General features: G+C 44.9%; 2 protein-coding genes across 8 annotated transcripts in view; one reads left to right on the forward strand and one right to left on the reverse strand.

Moving 5' to 3' along the window:
• Window positions 1-3,898, forward strand: part of arhgap23b (Rho GTPase activating protein 23b) — a 68,872-nt gene extending 64,974 nt beyond the window's left edge. For all 6 annotated transcript variants that reach the window (XM_020453833.2, XM_031798897.1, XM_020453835.2 and 3 more), the window contains one exon: window positions 1,014-3,898. In XM_020453833.2, the coding sequence (XP_020309422.1) occupies window positions 1,014-2,006 (993 nt within the window). In that variant the 3' untranslated portion in view covers window positions 2,007-3,898. The remainder of the gene's footprint in view (window positions 1-1,013) is intronic.
• Window positions 3,899-4,081: 183 nt separating this feature from the next.
• Window positions 4,082-17,214, reverse strand: acbd4 (acyl-CoA binding domain containing 4). 2 transcript variants are annotated; one of them, XM_031798898.1, is made up of 11 exons: window positions 16,919-17,214; window positions 16,561-16,775; window positions 16,179-16,299; window positions 15,619-15,703; window positions 14,682-14,802; window positions 14,271-14,531; window positions 13,873-14,030; window positions 13,529-13,736; window positions 12,995-13,215; window positions 8,730-8,789; window positions 4,082-5,087 (listed from the first exon to the last, which is right to left on the reverse strand). In XM_031798898.1, the coding sequence occupies exons 2-11, from the start codon at window positions 16,688-16,690 to the stop codon at window positions 4,956-4,958; spliced, it is 1,497 nt and encodes a 498-aa protein (XP_031654758.1). In that variant the 5' UTR covers window positions 16,691-16,775; window positions 16,919-17,214; the 3' UTR covers window positions 4,082-4,955. The 2 variants fall into 2 exon arrangements, with proteins under 2 accessions (XP_031654758.1, XP_031654759.1); XM_031798899.1 differs by having other exon boundaries at window positions 16,903-17,184.
• Between the last annotated feature and the right edge of the window lie 1,081 nt (window positions 17,215-18,295).

Below are 18,295 nucleotides of genomic sequence, written 5' to 3' on the forward strand. Positions count from 1 at the left end.
GGGAAAACCTTCCAGAAGGACAACCATCTCTGCAACACTCCACCAATCAGGCCTTTATGGTAGAGTGGCCAGATGGAAGCCACTCCTCAGTAAAAGGCACGAGAGCCAGCTTGGAGTTTCCCAAAAGGCACCTAAAGGACTTTCAGACCATGAGAAACAAGATTCTCGGGTATGATGAAACTAAGATTGAAGTCTTTGGCCTGAATGCAAAGCGTCAGGTCTGGAGGAAACCTGGCACCATCCCTACGGTGAAGCATGGTGGTGGCAGCATCATGCTGTGGGGATGTTTTCGAGCGGCAGGGACTGGGAGACTAATAAGGATCAAGGGAAAGATGAAAGGAGCAAAGTACAGAGAGATCCTTGATGAAAACCTGCTCCAGAGCACTTAGGACCTCAGACTGTGGCGAAGGTTCACCTTCCAACAGGACAACGACACTAAGCACACAGCCAAGACAATGCAGGAGTGCAAGTCTCTGAATGTCCTTGAGTGGCCCAGCCAGAGCCCAGACTTGAACCCGATCAAACATCTCTAGAGACCTGAAAATAGCCGTGCAGCAACGCACCCCATCCAACCTGACAGAGCTTGAGAAGATCTGCAGAGAAGAATGGGAGAAACTCCCCAAATTCAGGTGTGCCAAGCTTGTAGTGTCATACCCAAGAAGATTTGAGGCTGTACTCATTGCCAAAGGTGCTTCAACAAAGTACTGAGTAAAGGGTCTTAATACTTATGTAAATGTGACATTTCAGTTTTTTGCAAAAAAATCTAAAAACCAGTTTTTGATTTGTCATTATGGGGTATTGTGTGTTTAGAATAAGGCTGTAACATAACAAAATATGGAAAAAGTCACGGGATCTGAATACTTTCCGAATGCACTGTAATTGTCATCCAGACCTGGGTTAAATGCGTTTTAGCCCGAGTTTGCACTTTTGGGACTATTTCACTGGTTCCATTGTACAGAGCATAAGCCATCGTAACCACTGAACCTCTGACTGATCCTGGATCTGTGTTTTAGTGCACATGGGGTTCCAAGAAGGATCTGAGTGCCAGGGACTTCCTCCCGTTGTCAATCATCTCCGCAGTCACCCGGAAACGCAAGATACGCCCCATCTCCCGCCCCCTGAGCAGCAGCACCGACGAAGACTCCGAACATGAGCCAATCAAAGCCAGCCACTACGGGGTAGGGGGAGGAGCCAAGGAAGATGAGGAGGAAGGGGTTGGAAAAGGATGCGCCCCTAATGGAACTGAGGAAGTGGAGGAAAAGGGAGAAGAGGAGTGTAGGAAGAGGATAGAGGCAAAACAGCAGTCTGACAGAGGAAGAGAGAAGGAGGGAGAAGGGAAGAAAGAAGGGAGTGCATGGGCAAAAGATAAAGGGGTGGCATCCCCCAAACCTCATTCTAACAGCTTCCTCTACACACACTACCAACCCACCACCACCAGCCCTAGCCCCCCAGTAGAGCCCTCAGTCTCCCCACATTCGAAGCTCCCCAGCCTGGCCCGAGGACGCTCCGCTGTCCCCTCCTGGCTCTCCCCCTCCAGACACCCCGGCTCTATCCAACCTTATAACACCCAGAAAACACAACAGCCCCAGTTGGAACAGCAGCCACTGCCAGTGCAATATAGGAAGACAAGGGGAGGAAGGGCAAGGCCCCAGTCAATGAATTTGGATATGGTGATGGGTAAGGGGGAGAGCGAGGGGGGAGTTGGGAGACGGGGAGATAGGGTGAAGGTGGTAAGAGCCACAACAGAAGTGCAACGTCACCGCAGCAGTTCAGTTGGTGTTCCTCAGGGGTGTGTTGTCGCATCCCTCAAAGTTCAAAGGAGTTCATGCCTAGCCTCTGCTCTAGCCCCATCTCCAGTCTCTTTCTCTCCCCCTCTCCCTTCCTCCTCCTTTTCCCCTTCATGGACAGATCAGGGCTCCCTTGCTTCTACTGTTGTCAAGCGGAGGTCGGCCCTGGAGCCTCGAGACAAGCGGAAAGCCTGGCGCCGCCACACGGTTGTGGTCTAACTTCGCTAAGGAAACTTCATAGTGTTCAGTTAGTGATTCATTGTAGATGCCCACTCGAAAGTACTGCCCTTTACACACATATTACACAAACACACTCTCCATTGCGAGTATCGACAGGTTCAAAGCGTAATGCCATACATAAGCAGTCTCAAGGGTCATAGTCTAAGGCCGGGATTTAATCCGATTGCGGGTTATAGGCATTGAAGCTTTTAAAGGCAGTTTCCAGGGCCTCCCGAGTGGCGCAGTGGTCTAAGGCCCTGCATCGCAGTGCTAGTTGTGCCACTAGAGATCCTGGTTTGAGTACAGGCTCTGTTGCAGCTGGGAGAGCAATGTGGAAGCGCACAATTGGCCCTGCTTCGTCCGGGTTAGGGGAGGATGTGGCCGGCAGGGATGTTCTTATCTCATCATGCTCTAGCGATTCCTGTGGTGGGACAGGTGCAGTGTACGCTGACACGGTTGCCAGGTGTACAGTGTTTCCTCCAACACATTGGTGCGGCTGGCTTCCGGGTAAAGTGGGCATTGTGTCAAGAAGCAGTGCAGCTTGGCTGGGTTGTGTTTCGGAGGACGCATGGCTCTCGTCCTTCACCTCTCCCGAGTCCATATGGGAGTTGCAGCGATGGGACAAGACTGTAACTACCAATTGGATTCCACAAAAATTAGGGAGAAAAAAGGGGTAAAAAAATATAATAAACTGACATATGCAGCGTTTACCATGAATGGGATCTCCGGGAACGCAGGAAAATTGCCTTTAAAAGCCACAATGCCTATACCCTGAAATTGTTTTGAATCCCAGCATAAGCCTACGCGGTCGACTTTAAACCCCAACAGCACCCACTTTTTCATACTATTATGCTGTCCCAGCTGTACAAGTTTGGTTCTCTTTCCAGTTTTATGGTTTGGGATGGCACAATAGTGGCAAATGTTATTTAAGGACCAGCTTAGGCAATGTGTTAGCATCTAGTTAACTTGTTAGCATCTTCTCCATAGACTAGTACTGCCCTCCCTGCCCTTTACTAAGCTCTTCCAAAGCCCCACTGTGGATCAACAGGGAACTACATGGATCCCTCAGGGCAAAATACATGCAATGGACTAAGTTTTACTCCTCTGGAACTCTAAACCCATTTGGGCCACTGTGCCAAAGCTTCCTTGGACAATTGAATATGATAACGCATGTTCCAAATATGGGGGATCTTACATATGCAAAGCCTACGTGTTTTAACACAAGCCTATTGTATCTGCCTGTGCATGTGGAGGAGCCAGACCTCTTCAGTCCTACATTGCAGGAAAAAGGTGTCTATGGCAGCTAATTTAAGTCATGCCAAACTCATTTTGACGATTGGGGCCATTCAATCATATCGATACTGGGAAGCCAAGAAAGGCATGATAAAAAGAGTTGAGAAGCACTTACACATGCCAAGAGTTGCTCCGGTTGTTATCAGTATTACAGAGACAGCATTTTCATTTTGAGCCGTTGATGAAGTGGTGGTTTGGAGATACATCGGTCCTCCTCCGAAAAATTTCTCCCATGATCTAAAGAACCCTGGAGTCTTAACTGTTTTAAGGTTTTCATTTTGCATTTTAGATATTTTTCCTGTTTCATGTACTGATCATTATGAACCATAGTTATAAACTGGGTCTGAAAACCAACGTGGAGATGAAGATTAACCAAACTGCACTGCCAACCAATGTCCTCCTAGCTACCCACTCCATGGTCTCTGCCATAGCTATAAGACTCAATCTGTCCCTGTCTGTCTGTGTGTGCCCATGTGCATGTACTGTATGTCCGTGGGTGATTGTGCGTGGACCAATTTTGTAACAGTTGTACAAAGCTTGTTAAGTTAACCTGTGTATATATTATACATAATATATTAAATTATTTGTTTTGAAATTTGCAGGTGACTTTATTCATTCTTTGGTCAAAGACTGGCATCTTCCATTAGATATAAAGAACCCCCCCCCAATGTCATGTCATTCTTAGTCGTTGGCAACACCTGCAGTTAGAAAGTGTCTTTCTATCCGCATTCCGCATTTCAAAATGAGTCCGCTTCTTCTATATATCCTCACAACTGTAAAAATTCACATTTTCCGACCATATTTATTTGAAATCATTCACACAACCAAGGCTGTTCATATAACAATAGCTCGAAAAATTATTATCTTTCAACCATTGGTGACTAAGTAGAATAATTTCTCCTTACATATCAACTGAACATTGTCTATCTCTTGTGTGTATTCTGGAGCAATTGCCAGTGCACTCATTTCCAATTCTGTGTCCCACTGAAATCATTGGATCAAATATAATCTGGGAAAAGTGCTTATTCATCCCAATTATTTATTTGGAAACAATTCTGTGATTTAAGATGAAATAGCTATAAATTAAATCATGATTTATTAGTGTTATTGAGGGGACAAGGAACACAAGTGGATCAGGGTCCCGTATTCAAAAAGCGTCTCAAGAATAGCAGCGTCTGATCTCAAATCATTATGATGACCTCCTTCCACTATGATCTAAAAGGCAAACTGATCTTATGTCAGTACTCTTTGTGAATACGGGACCAGGTCCTTCAACCTGAAGGTTAAAAGAACAGCACAGCATGTGATACATTTTTCATTTAAACATGTTCATGTTTCTCCCAATACTTGAGCAATGTACATAACAGTACTGAAGAGAGTGAGAGACTTTCTCCTCCAATAATGTCCTATAGGACTGACAACTTCTTCCAGTGGATTCATGTGGAAATACACAACCTCCATTGTCCCATATATGTTTGTGCTGTCTCCTATGGTCATTGTCACACCAATGACCATAGGAGTTTGCAAGACACCAAAAACAGATCTGCTAACGACCTCTGTTGTCCCATAGAGTCCTATTGAAATAAAAAAGAAATACTTCTTCCTCCAATGGATTCCTAAGGGGGGGATATGGGACTACTTTGTGGTCCGTTGGCTTCAAGTAGAGATACGGGCCTTCTTTTGGCCCTTCCGCAGTAGAAAGACTATGCCCTGAGCCACCAGGGGCCACAGCAGCAGAAGCAGCATCGTCCGTCCTGATACTTCAGGGAACGGCCACCAACTCTCCTCCTGAGAAGAACATATGGGACATTTAGGGTGACAAACCTTAATGTACAATATTCTAATAGGAATAAATTCATAACTGATGTAGAGGATGTGTCGGCTTTTGTTCCAACCAAGTATTAACATGCCCAATCTGTCTTGGTTAGTTGAACCAAGTGTGTTCAAATCCAATTGTATTTGTCACATGAGCTCGAATACAACAGGTATAGATAGAATGAAATGTTTACGTACAAGCCCAAAACCAACAATGCAGTTAAGATACATCGGCTGCGGAGAGCGAGATCACACAGTCATCCGGAACAGCTGATGCTCTCATGCATGTTCAGTGTCACTAGTCTCAAAGCGAGCATAGAAGTAATTTAGCTCGTCTGGTAGGCTCGTGTCACTTTGTAGTCTGCAATAGTTTGCAAGCCCTGCCACATCCTACGAGCTTCAGTGCCGGTGTAGTATGATTCGATCATAGTCCTGTATTGACGCGGTTGATGGTTCGTTGGAGGGCATAGTGAGATTTCTTACAAGCTTCCGGGTTAATGTCCCGCTCCTTGAAAGTGGTAGCCCTACCCTTTAGCTCAGTGTGGATGTTGCCTGTAATCCATGGCTTTTGGTTGGGGTGTGTACTAGGGATGCACCGATATGACATTTTTGGCCGATACCAATATCCAATATTTTCCTTGCCAAAAAAAACGATAACGATAACTTTCGGTTAACCTTTTAAGCATTCTGATACAGTTAAATAGTGCTCTCATCCGGGTTTGGCCGTCATTGTAAATAAGAATTTGTTCTTAACCTGTTAGGGAGGCTGCGAATTTTCGCAGGTTTTTGTTAAAAATCGCGACTTGCTTAGTTAAATTAAGGTTACACACACACACACACACCACACAGACTAAAACGTTATTTTGTTGCCATTTACATATGTCCCCAAACCTATTTCTTTCACTTACTTGCTGTGCTGTTTCGTTGTTCATTCATTTAATTCTCAACCAGTTTCAGCTCTGTTTGTCTTCCCCGGTGCGCACTGTCGCTGTGTCCGTTTCCACCTTGTCCAGCTGTGTATGTAACATTTTACGTAAACTCAGTTTTTCGTCTGCATCGAAGTAGCGGTCCTTGTACCTAGCATCGAGCATGGTGGTGACACAGTGAAGAGGCTCAGAGAGAATACCACCAAATTACTTGTTCACAGCTTTGAGTACTTTTGTAAGTTAACCCCACAGTCTGTGTCAGCAGTTTTGTTGAGAAGGTGTTCTAAGGGGGTATAATGTCTGCTGCAGATGCAGTTGATTAGCTTATTTCTCGAGTCAGTTGTTTGAATAGTGCTAGGAGTGTGTTCATGTTTCCAAGTTTCAAACATGTTCTCAAATGCCATTGAAATGGCAGCAGCGGTATGAGAACCAGCACATTCTTAAGCTTGCAATACGGCTTTCCTCAGTACGAAATCCTCATCGACCCACTGTGCTGTCAGACTCAGCATGCTCACGGGGCTGACATCGCTGGTCCAAATGTCAGTCGTGAAGCTAATAGCTGCGATGCCCATAGCACAAAGATGTGTGTTTCAACAATACTGTGTAACTCCAGTAGGGTAACATCTTAAAAATAGTGTGTACCGGGGCTCGACCAGTCGGTGAAAGCTAACATCATCCACGACAGAGGACGGTTGATTGTCAGGGGCAATGAATTCCATTATCTTGGCGTTAATGGATTTCGCCTTTGAGTTGTCTTCCTGAAATGTTCTTACTCTTTCAAATGACTAATCGACTTGAACTTGTTTAGTTGTTGAAAATGTGTGCTTAGTATTTTTCTGTCTTTATTCTGTGTAGCGCTGTACTCACGTTATATAGGTATGCACGTCAGCTTTGACATTGGTTTTGCACATCAGTGTTAAACTAGACATCGGGCCGATACCGACATTATTAGCTAGTATCGTCCGATTCCGATATTGTGCATCCCTAGTATGTACGTACAGTCACTGTGGGGGACGACGTCATCGATGCACTTATTGATGAAGCCATCGGAAGAATCCCGGAACATATTCTAGTCTGTGCTAGCAAAACAGTCCTGTAGCATAGCATCTGCTTCATCTGACCACTTTTTTTTTAGACTGGTGCTTTAATTTTTGTTTGTAAGCAGGAAACAGGATAGAATTATGGTCAGATTTGCCAAATGGAGGGCGAGGGAGAGGTTTGAAAGTGCCTCTGTGTGTGGAGTAAGGTGGTCGAGAGTTTTTTCCCTCTGGTTGCACATTTAACATGCTGGTAGACATTTGGTCAAACGGGTTTAAGTTTCCCTGCTTTAAAGTCCCTGGCCACTAGGAGCGCTGCCTTTGGATGAGCGTTTTCCTGTTTGCCTATGGCGGTATACAGCTCAATGGGTGTGGCCACCCTGCATACCACTGCTGGCTTGCTTCTGAAGCTAAGTAGGGTTGGTCCTGGTCAGTTCCTGGATGGGAGACCAGATGCTGCTGGAAGTGGTGTTGGAGGGCCAGTAGGAGGCACTCTTTCCTCTGGTCTAAAAAATATCCCAATGCCCCAGGGCAGTGATTGGGGACACTGCCCTGTGTAGGGTGCCGTCTTTCGGATGGGACGTTAAACAGGTGTCCTGACTCTGAGGTCATTAAAGATCCCATGGCACTTATCGTAAGAGTAGGGGTGTTAACCCCGGTGTCCTGGCTAAATTCCCAATTTGGCCCTCAAACCATCATGGTCACCTAATAATCCCCAGTTTACAATTGGCTCATTAAATCCCCCTCCTCTCCCCTGTAACTATTCCCCAGGTCGTTGCTGCAAATGAGAACATGTTCTCAGTCAACTTACCTGGTAAAATAATGGATAAATAAATTTAAAAAAATAAAAGTGCTAGCGTCGGTCTGTGGTGGTATGTTGACAGTTACAAAAAATACAGATAAACTGTAGGTAGATAGTATGGTCTACAGCTTATCATGAGGTACTCTACCTCAGGCGAGCAAAACCTCGAGACTTCCTTATATATCGTGCACCAGCTGTTGTTTAAAAATATACATAGACCGCCTCCCCTTGTCTAACCAGAGGCTGCTGTTCTATCCTGCCTATACAGTGTATAACCCGCCAGCTATATGTTATTCATGTCGTCGTTTAGCCACGACTCAATGAAACATAAGATATTGCAGTTTTTTATGTTCTGTTGGTAGGATATACGTGCTTTTAGTTTGTCCAATTTATTATCCAGTGATTGTACGTTGGCCAATAGTATCGATGGCGGCGGCAGATTAGCCACTCGTCGGCGGATCTGATCTCCTTCCGCGATATCTTTTCCTTCTTGTTCTCCAGTGAATGATGGGGATGAGAGTCTGTTCAGGTGTCTGGAGTAAATCCCTCTTGTCCGACTCATTAAAGAGAAATTCTTCGTACAGTTCAAGTGAGTAATCACTGTTCTGATTTCCAGAATGTCTTTCCGGTCATAAGAAATGGTAGCAGCAACATTATGTACAAAATAAGTTACAAACAGTGCTGGGCCTGGGGGAAAAACCCTGCACACCCTTTACAGTAGCTCTCCAGGACCTGAGTTTGTGACCACGCTACTGTAGCTGTACAAACCACAATGAGCATATTGCCAAAAGCTAGTAAGACAGAGATAACTAGATGCACATTGAATTTTCGGATAACCCCTCACTCTTACCTCTGATTGGGCAGCTGAGGCAGCACACTGAAGACATGGTCTCCAGTCTGAATTCTGGGCCTGGTGGTAGGATACATTGGTGAATACACAAATATACTCCAATACCTTTAAATATATGAAGGTATTCAACATACAGTATGTATTTGACCAAGGTCTAGAATGTATAAGAAAGAAAATGTCAAAGTACAGTAGCTACAGTTGGTGAAGTAACTAGTTACCACCATCTTGCCTGTGGATGGAGGGCGGCAGCGCACGCGGTAAGCTTTACCTGAATAACTGGGCCTGTGAGCATATTGCCCCCAATAAAACAGCTCTTTTGCATTTAAGCCTCAGTTTTGGATTTATTCCTATTTTTCAACAGTGTTCAGGTCTCCATCTCTTCAAGCATACTGATGGCCACATTAATTATAGGACAACATGGGAGAATGATGATCCAAAACAGGCAGCGCATTCTCAGTATATAAGGAGAAGCCCATATTTCCGATGACTAACGCTAATACATCCTGACAAAATATGCCATACGACTGGCCTGCAAATGTGCCTATCTGCACCTTGTAAATTGTAAACAGTAGCCTAGACCCATAGCCGATGCAAAAGTTTGACTATACAGGCCAGGACAGTGGGTAGATGCATTAGGCTATATTTTGGATTATTAACTGTGGTTCGAGCCCTGATTGGCTGACAACCATGGTATATCAGACCGTATACCACAGGTACGACAACTTATTTTTACTGCTCCAATTACATTGGTAACCAGTTATAAAAGCAATAAGGCACCTCGGGGGTAAGGGCTGTGTCCCCGTCATCTCAAATGACAAATTCGCTGCAGTAGGTCCAGCTAGCCTGTATTCTGTTTTGAAAAGAACTAGCAAAATATCAGAAATGAATAAAATTATAATATACACTGCTCAAAAAAATAAAGGGAACACTTAAAACAACACAATGTAACTCCAAGTCAATCACACTTCTGTGAAATCAAACTGTCCACTTAGGAAGAAACACTAATTGACAATAAATTTCACATGCTGTTGTGCAAATGGAATAGACAACAGGTGGAAATTATAGGCAATTAGAAAGACACCCCCAATAAAGGAGTGGTTCTGCAGGTGGTGACCACAGACCACTTCTCAGTTCCTATGCTTCCTGGCTGATGTTTTGGTCACTTTTGAATGCTGGCGGTGCTTTCACTCTAGTGGTAGCATGAGACGGAGTCTACAACCCACACAAGTGGCTCAGGTAGTGCAGCTCATCCAGGATGGAACATCAATGCGAGCTGTGGCAAGAAGGTTTGCTGTGTCTGTCAGCGTAGTGTCCAGAGCATGGAGGCGCTACCAGGAGACAGGCCAGTACATCAGGAGACGTGGAGGAGACCGTAGGAGGGCAACAACCCAGCAGCAGGACCGCTACCTCCACCTTTGTGCATGGAGGAGCAGGAGGAGCACTGCCAAAGCCCTGCAAAATGATCTCCAGCAGGCCACAAATGTGCATGTGTCTGCTCAAACGGTCAGAAACAGACTCCATGAGGGTGGTATGAGGGCCCGACGTCCACAGGTGGGGGTTGTGCTTACAGCCAAACACCGCGCAGGACGTTTGGCATTTGCCAGAGAACACCAAGATTGGTAAATTCGCCACTGGCGCCCTGTGCTCTTCACAGATGAAAGCAGGTTCACACTGAGCACATGTGACAGACGTGACAGAGTCTGGAGACGCCGTGGAGAACATTCTGCTGCCTGCAACATCCTCCAGCATGACCGGTTTGGCGGTGGGTCAGCCATGGTGTTGGGTGGCATTTCTTTGGGGGGCCGCACAGCCCTCCATGTGCTCACCAGAGGTAGCCTGACTGCCATTAGGTACCGAGATGAGATCCTCAGACCCCTTGTGAGACCATATGCTGGTGCGGTTGGCCCTGGGTTCCTCCTAATGCAAGACAATGCTAGACCTCATGTGGCTGGAGTGTGTCAGCAGTTCCTGCAAGAGGAAGGCATTGATGCTATGGACTGGCCCGCCCTTTCCCCAGACCTGAATCCAATTGAGCACATCTGGGACATCATGTCTCGCTCCATCCACCACAGACTGTTGCACCACAGACTGTCCAGGAGTTGGCAGATGCTTTAGTCCAGGTCTGGGAGGAGATCCCTCAGGAGACCATCCGCCACCTCATCAGGAGCATGCCCAGGCGTTGTAGGGAGGTCATACAGGCACGTGGAGGCCACACACACTACTGAGACTAATTTTGACTTGTTTTAAGGACATTACATCAAAGTTGGATCAGCCTGTAGTGTGGTTTTCCACTTTAATTTTGAGTGTGACTCCAAATCCAGACCTCCATGGGTTGATAAGGTTGATTTCCATTGATAATTTGTGTGATTTTGTTTGCAGCACATTCAACTATGTAAAGAAAAAAGTATTTAATAAGAATATTTAATTCATTCAGATCTAGGATGTGTTATTTTAGTGTTCCCTTTATTTTTTGAGCAGTATATATATATATATATATATTATGATAATGCAAAGGCATAATATCAAATAAATTGCTGGGGAGAGTTTGAAGGGGGGAATAGTATGAAAGTGAGAGTAGTACAGCTAGTGCGATATAGTGTGAAGATGAAATTGACAACATTTGGAACATAGAAATTACACGCAATAATAATAATATTGCAATAATACTATTTAGCTAAGAAATGAAGGTTAAGAATGAGCTTCTAACTACACTAAGCATTTCTCTTTTGCCAAGATAATCCATCAATCTGACAGGTGTGTCATATCAAGGGGCGGCAGGGTAACCTAGTGGTTAGAGCGTTGGACTAGTAACCGGAAGGTTGTCAGTTCAAACCCCCGAGCTGACAAGGTACAAATCTGTCGTTCTGCCCCTGAACAGGCAGTTAACCCACTGTTCCCAGGCCGTCATTGAAAATAAGAATGTGTTCTTAACTGACTTGCCTGGTTAAATAAAGGTTAAATTAAAAAAAGAAGGTGATTAAACAGCAATATCATTACACAGTAGTATCTTGTGTTGGGGACAATAAAAGGCTACTCTAAAATGTGCAGTTTTGTCAGACAATACAATGTCACAGATGCCTTAAATTTTGAGGAATTGTGCAATAGTCATGCTGACTGCAAGAATGTCCACCAGAGCTGTTACCAGAGAATAACATTTCGATTTCTCTACAATAAGCTGCCTCCGATGTGGTTTTAGAGAATTTGGCAGTACTTTCAACTGGCCTCACAACCGCAGACCACGTGTATGGCGTCGTGTGGGCGAGCAGTTTGCTGTTGTCAACATTGTGAATAGAGAGCCCCGTGGTGGCGGTGGGGTTATGGTATGGGCAGGCATAAGCTACGGACAATGAACACAATTGCATTTTATCTATGGCATTTTTTACGCACAAAAATACCGTGACCAGATCCTGAGGCCCATTGTCGCGCCATTCATCCCCCGCCATCACCTTATGTTTCAGCATGATAATACACGGCCCCATGTCGCAAGGATCTGTACACAATTCCTGGAAGCTGAAAATATCTGTTCTTCCATGGCCCCTTCATACTCAGCAGACGTCACCCATTGAGCATGTTTGGAATGCTCGATCAAGCCTGATCAACTCTATGCAAAGGAGATGTCACGTTTTTTTTAAAGGTATCTGTAACCAACAGATACATATCTGCATTCCCATTCATGTGAAATCCATAGATTAGGGTCTAATGAATTGACTGATTTCCTTATAGGAACTGTAACTCTTTGAAATTGTTGCGTTTATATTTTTGTTCAGTATAGGTACATGATCTCTAGTCTTCACTATTGTCCTGCGCATTTACACACCTCCACTTGACTTTTAGGTCATCCTCTACTCTTGTGAAGTTCCAGGAAAAGCTAGGCTATAGTTGCACTCTAATATATTGGCAGCCTTGCACAATTCACTATTGCTTCTAAAATAATAAGAACATTTTTGAGGATGCTCACACGTGTTTTTGTTTGATTTCGAAATGCACAGGACCAAGAAAAAATCAATATAAATGATTAGCCAGTTTAGGTCCATTAAGATGTGCATTGTACTAAACCTCTAGTTAAAACGTCTTTCATTCATGAATCTTTATGCTACTATGAATAATAATTGCAAGAAATTGGTAATTTAGGGGTGTTTCAATTCCTCTTTAAGATGAATGCACTAACTGTAAATCACTCTGGATAAAAGTGTCTGCTAAATTACTCAAATGTTTCATCTCCATGCTCTCTATTCAACTCTATGGATACATCAAATCATACCTACCTGTGCTGCGGCTAGTCTCTCCACTGCCTCCAGTCTCTCCATGACGCTCTGCATGTCCTCCCTGAGCCTCCGTAGGGCCAGCAGGATCTGCTGCTGCACCTGGATGTCCTGCAGCCTCTCATCCCCTCCCTCTGAGCCGTCTCCTCCCCCTCGGCCAGCCCCTCCCCCTGCCCCCAGGGCCTCTCTCCCCGCCCGCCTGGGGCTGCCCTGGGGAACACCACCTAGGCATAGTGCATATGTGTAATTGGCATATATGCCACATGCACGTCACACACAACAGGAATACTTGCAAACACACACACGTTCATTCACACACACTCTCTGGCTCTAACACAATTACATAGAATTCTGTATCTCACCTCCCCTTTATCTGCACAGATTGAAAAATACTTGAAAAATGAAAATAATATGGTGGACTCACTATTAAGCTGGCTTTCACCTGTTCCACTCTTTTTTAGATCAGTGCAATGAAGGAGAAAAGGCAAGGAGAGGACAGATATTTTAGGAAAATGACAGAAAGAGCCTTTAACTCACGTTCTCTCCATCCGTGGTCCCTCATCCCGTCTCTTCCTGCATCCCGACTCCTCCTCATGGGCGGTCCCCCTCCATCCCCCGCCCCCTCTCCACCTTGCCCTGCCCCCACCTGCGTTGCCTGGCAGACCGTCTCTGTGTGATTGGCTTGGACTGAGGAGGGCTCTGAGTAAGCATGGCCGTTATGGAGGCCGTTTGACTTGGGGACAACCTGTGTATAAACAAACAAACACACACATACAGAATACGGTCCTTTATTTGGATCCACTTATTAAGGACCCAGAGAACAACAACTTAGATTAAACTCGCATTCTTGTAAAGTCCCATTATTTCAGGCCCTACGGTACCTTGATATTGTCCAGCTTTTCCACAGAATCCACAGAGTCAACGAAGATCTCACTCTCTGAGTCGCTGGTCAACAACAACACCTCAGACGACCCCATGGCCTCAGACAGACCAAGCTCAGGAACAGGCTCTGGAAAGAGGAAGCCTTGTACATTTGGCCCTGTGTAACCATTGTGAGACATATCAACAGTATGGTTAGGAGAAAGTCAGTTGTGTTGAATAGAAAATGCATCAAGTTAGCTACAAGTGGGTAAATATCCATTTGCCTATCCATCCATCCATCTGGTATGGGTTCTATGGAATGACAGTATTTTCTTGCCTGGGTGTGCACATACTGTAGCTACCCTCCAGCCTGGCAGGATTTAGTTTCTTGAAACAGAGAGGTGAGCATGACTCTTACCCTGAGGTTCACTGGTGAAGGTGACTGGTTGTTGTTGTGTCTGACTGGGCACCTCTTCTGGGACAGGCACCTTCTCTGCGAGGGCCACCTCTCCCAGAGTAGGTACCTCCTCTTTGACGGGTTCTTCTCCTGGGACAGGCACCTGCTCCAGGGCAGGCTCTTCATCTAGTGCAGGGTCCTTATCTGGGACACGTTCGTCTTGGGTCTCCCTCCCTTGTTCAACCTCCATTGGACTGGCTGCCTTGTCAATGCCCTTAAAGTCTACGCAAGCACACGCACACACACAGTAATTCAAAGTCCATTTGAGCATATTGTGACCTTATATGACTGAGGCTCAGATAACATGCAGGGAATGTTTTCTTTCAACACCAACAATTCAGATCGTGGTCTAAAGTCCAGTAGTCCACTGACCTTCTCTCAGATGCAGCAGCTTGTCTGGTGGCCGGGGCATGTCGTGGATGACCACGTAAAGGGGCTCAAAGTGGTGGAACAGTGATGCAGTCTTCTCATTGATGGGCATTGTGTCAATCACCTACACAGGAGACATTTTTTCTCTCAGTTGGGGCTCTTTATGTAAATGCATGTATATGCTATAAGATAACAATTCATTGTTATATGATGTACAGTATGCAGGAGGAATTGGTTAACTAAACAGGGTCAGTATTCATATCTCAGATCAGGCAGGACTGCTCAACTACAATACATGTTCTCTTTTCGATAGATCATAATGAATATGATTACATTGACGGGGGGGGGGGGGGGGTAGTAGAGGCAACATGATCCTAGAGATCAACAATCATACTTTGAGATGTTTTGTGATTACGGGCCCCAAGGCTTTTATTCCCCTCCCCAAAAGAAGATACATGGTGGTTGTGGTGTGCATGTCTATATTCAAAAGTAGACTCGGCGATGCACGCGGTAAACAGCAATTTCGTGTCGATTTCTGCAACAACTTAAGAGTGTTGAAGCGCGGGGTTAAACTTCTTTGCAATTTTGGTCCCGTAGCTACTACGTTGTAGCAGTGTGAAGCGCACATGCGCAGAGACTCTGTGCGACCATGTGAGGTCACAGTCTTGCATTGATCATCTCAATATCTGGGGTGATGCTCGTGGGCAACGTCAAAACGCTGTCTACCTTCAGACTAAACACATACAATATGATGGCCCACGGACCAACACTGGCCCCTGGTATGTTGCTGACGAGTCCCTCTGACGGTTAGCCGGCACTGATTTAGACGGTTCTAGAGTGATAGCTTTAATGTTAGCTGTTCCTGGTATAAAAAAAAAAGGTAGAGAAGCACATATGTTTATTTGGATGTGCATGAAGGAGTAGGACTTCTCAGCTGTACCTCCTGTGCCACTTTCTTCATCTCATCCACGTACGCCGCCATGGCACTCTCACTGCTCATCTCCCCTAATCGGCTCCAGGCATCCCTATGGACACAAAACGACACCAAAACAGTATTCTCTAGCGAACATCTCTCTGTGTCATCTTCGTACCACCGTTAGTGTATCATTTGAAAAAGAGCACCACCCAATGGACTACGAGTGAGGTGTTAGTTTGGTAAGGAACAATCACCGTTAGAGGGGGAATAACTCCATGCTGTACAACAGCAGCACACGTGCACTTGAGAAGTAACAGTGAATAGTAAGGGATTGTGACAGGTGTCAGCAGTTGCCGTGCCAGTTCAAACGTTAATGAGCCAAAACCACGCCTGGCGTGGAGGCGCCTGCCAACTGAAACACTCTTACCTGGCTCAACTAGTTTGGCTCAAGGTAGAAGTTGTCCCTAACCACAGATCTTGGATCAGATTACACTCCTACATTGTCACCTACTAAATATGTACATTCACCCACGCAGACACACATATACAGCCTCTCATATCCACTTGTGCAGACACACACTCACCATTTATAGCGACCTACTGGGTCCCAGAAGCCTGGTCGAGACACTGTGCAGGGTCCACACACCGCCTGCTTGTACAGGCAGTAGAACCGCAGCATCACTTCATAGGGGGGCCGGTAGGCACCTGCAAGAGTTACTCAGTTGTTATACAGTGTCTATTACACTTTGGTTGACCTACATGGAGATAAGCCTTGTGTAAAAAAGTAGCAGTAGCTGATCAATAAAATCACTGGTTGGGCCTAATGAGCTTTCAGCTAAGCACTCAATTGAGCTTTGTTTACAAAACACAACCACTAATTATATGCCTATACACTGCCAATTCTGCTATATGATATCACAGGTATTAAATAGATATAGGTTATGTCCCTGTATAATAGTCTCCCACCACTTTTGGGAAGGTTTTGAATGACGTCGACAGCGGCCTGGAAGCGTTTCTGGTGGTCCACCGACTCTGCCATAACGGGAACTGGCATTGCAAACTGCCGTCTCTCTATGAGGGCACAGTCCTCTGGCATCCAACCGGGGCAGCGACAAGGGACTGCTACGATGTCCTTCGCCAACTCAACTCAAACAACGACGAATCAATAGGACTGAAACGAGCTGGAAAGGCACATAATTCGATGACATAACGACTGATATGGTAAGTTAGCAAGCCTGCTGCTGGGTTCAAACACAATAACAAACAACATTGATAAGGATTGAGTCGCCAACAAGATTGAGTACCGACCGGTTAGTCCACTTGCCTTTTCTAGTTTGTGCCTCCGAATCTCTGCTCAAATCACAGCAGCACCGAACACGCTTGTAAAAACGTTGTTGACAGATATGAGATGGCAGGTTTTCAAGAACATTCAAAACGCACAAATTACAGATATGCAAAGCTAATGTTGCAGATGATAAGTGTATTATTTGAGTTAAACGAATTAATAAAGTTGTTTGTCGAGACCTTCAATATCCTTTACTTCGTACAGTTGCAGAGTGGTCTTCCGTGTTGGGTCACATGACAACATGTGGCCACGCCCTCTCCAAAATGATTTGCGCGATGTGCCTGTCGGTGTAAAATAATAAATACATTTCTTGATTGGTTCAGTGTTAATAATTTTCATGCACAGTGCACACTATATAAGCAAATACAATAATACGTTGCAGCACCACTTTTTTGTCAATTTTAGCAAGCTATTATTATTTTACAGTATTTAGAAGGGCTATTGTCATATACATGTATTTGCCAGAAAACTGTAAATGAAGGTAGCCCTATATATATATATATATATATATATATATATATATATATATATATAAGCACGTATAGGTCAGTGGCACAAACGAGTGCCTCTATTGCCAAAAAATCACATGCTCTAAAACAAATACAACTGCAATTTCTATCTAGCCAGGGCTAGGGGGCAATATTTTTCCAGGATTACGCCTATCCATTCTAACCTATACTGAACAATACTATAAACGCAACATGTAAAGTGTTGGTCCCATGTTTGATGAGCTGAAACAAAACATCCCAGAAATGTTCCATACTCACAAAAGGCTTATTTCTCTAAAATGTATTGCTCATCCCTGTTAGTGAACATTCTCTCTTTAAAAAAAAACTTTATTTAACTAGGCAAGTCAGTTAAGAACAAAATCTTATTTTCAATGACGGCCATGGAACAGTGGGTTAACTGCCTTGTTCAAGGGCAGAGCGACAGATTTTTACCTTGTCAGCTCAGGCATTCTATCTTGCAACCTTTCGGTTACGAGTCCAACGCTCTAACCACTGGGCTACCTGCTGCCAAGGTAACCCATCCACCTGACAGGTGTGGCATATCAAGAAGGTGATTAAACAACATGATCATTACACAGGCACACCTTGTGCTGGGGACAATAATAGGCCACTCTAAAATGTGCAGTTTTCTCACACAACACAATAACACAGATGTAACAAGTTTTGAGGGAGCATGCAATTGGCATGCTGCCCTGCAGGAATGTCCACCAGAGCTGTTGCCAGATCATTTAATGAAATTGAGGAGTATTTATGTCTGTAATAAAACCCTTTTGTTGGGAAAAACTCATTCTGATTGGCTGGGCCTGGCTTCCCAGTATGTGGGCCCATGCGCTCCCACGACCACCCA

This window comes from Oncorhynchus kisutch, linkage group LG20, assembly GCF_002021735.2.
Source record: "Oncorhynchus kisutch isolate 150728-3 linkage group LG20, Okis_V2, whole genome shotgun sequence".
Classification (NCBI taxonomy): Eukaryota; Metazoa; Chordata; class Actinopteri; order Salmoniformes; family Salmonidae; genus Oncorhynchus; species Oncorhynchus kisutch.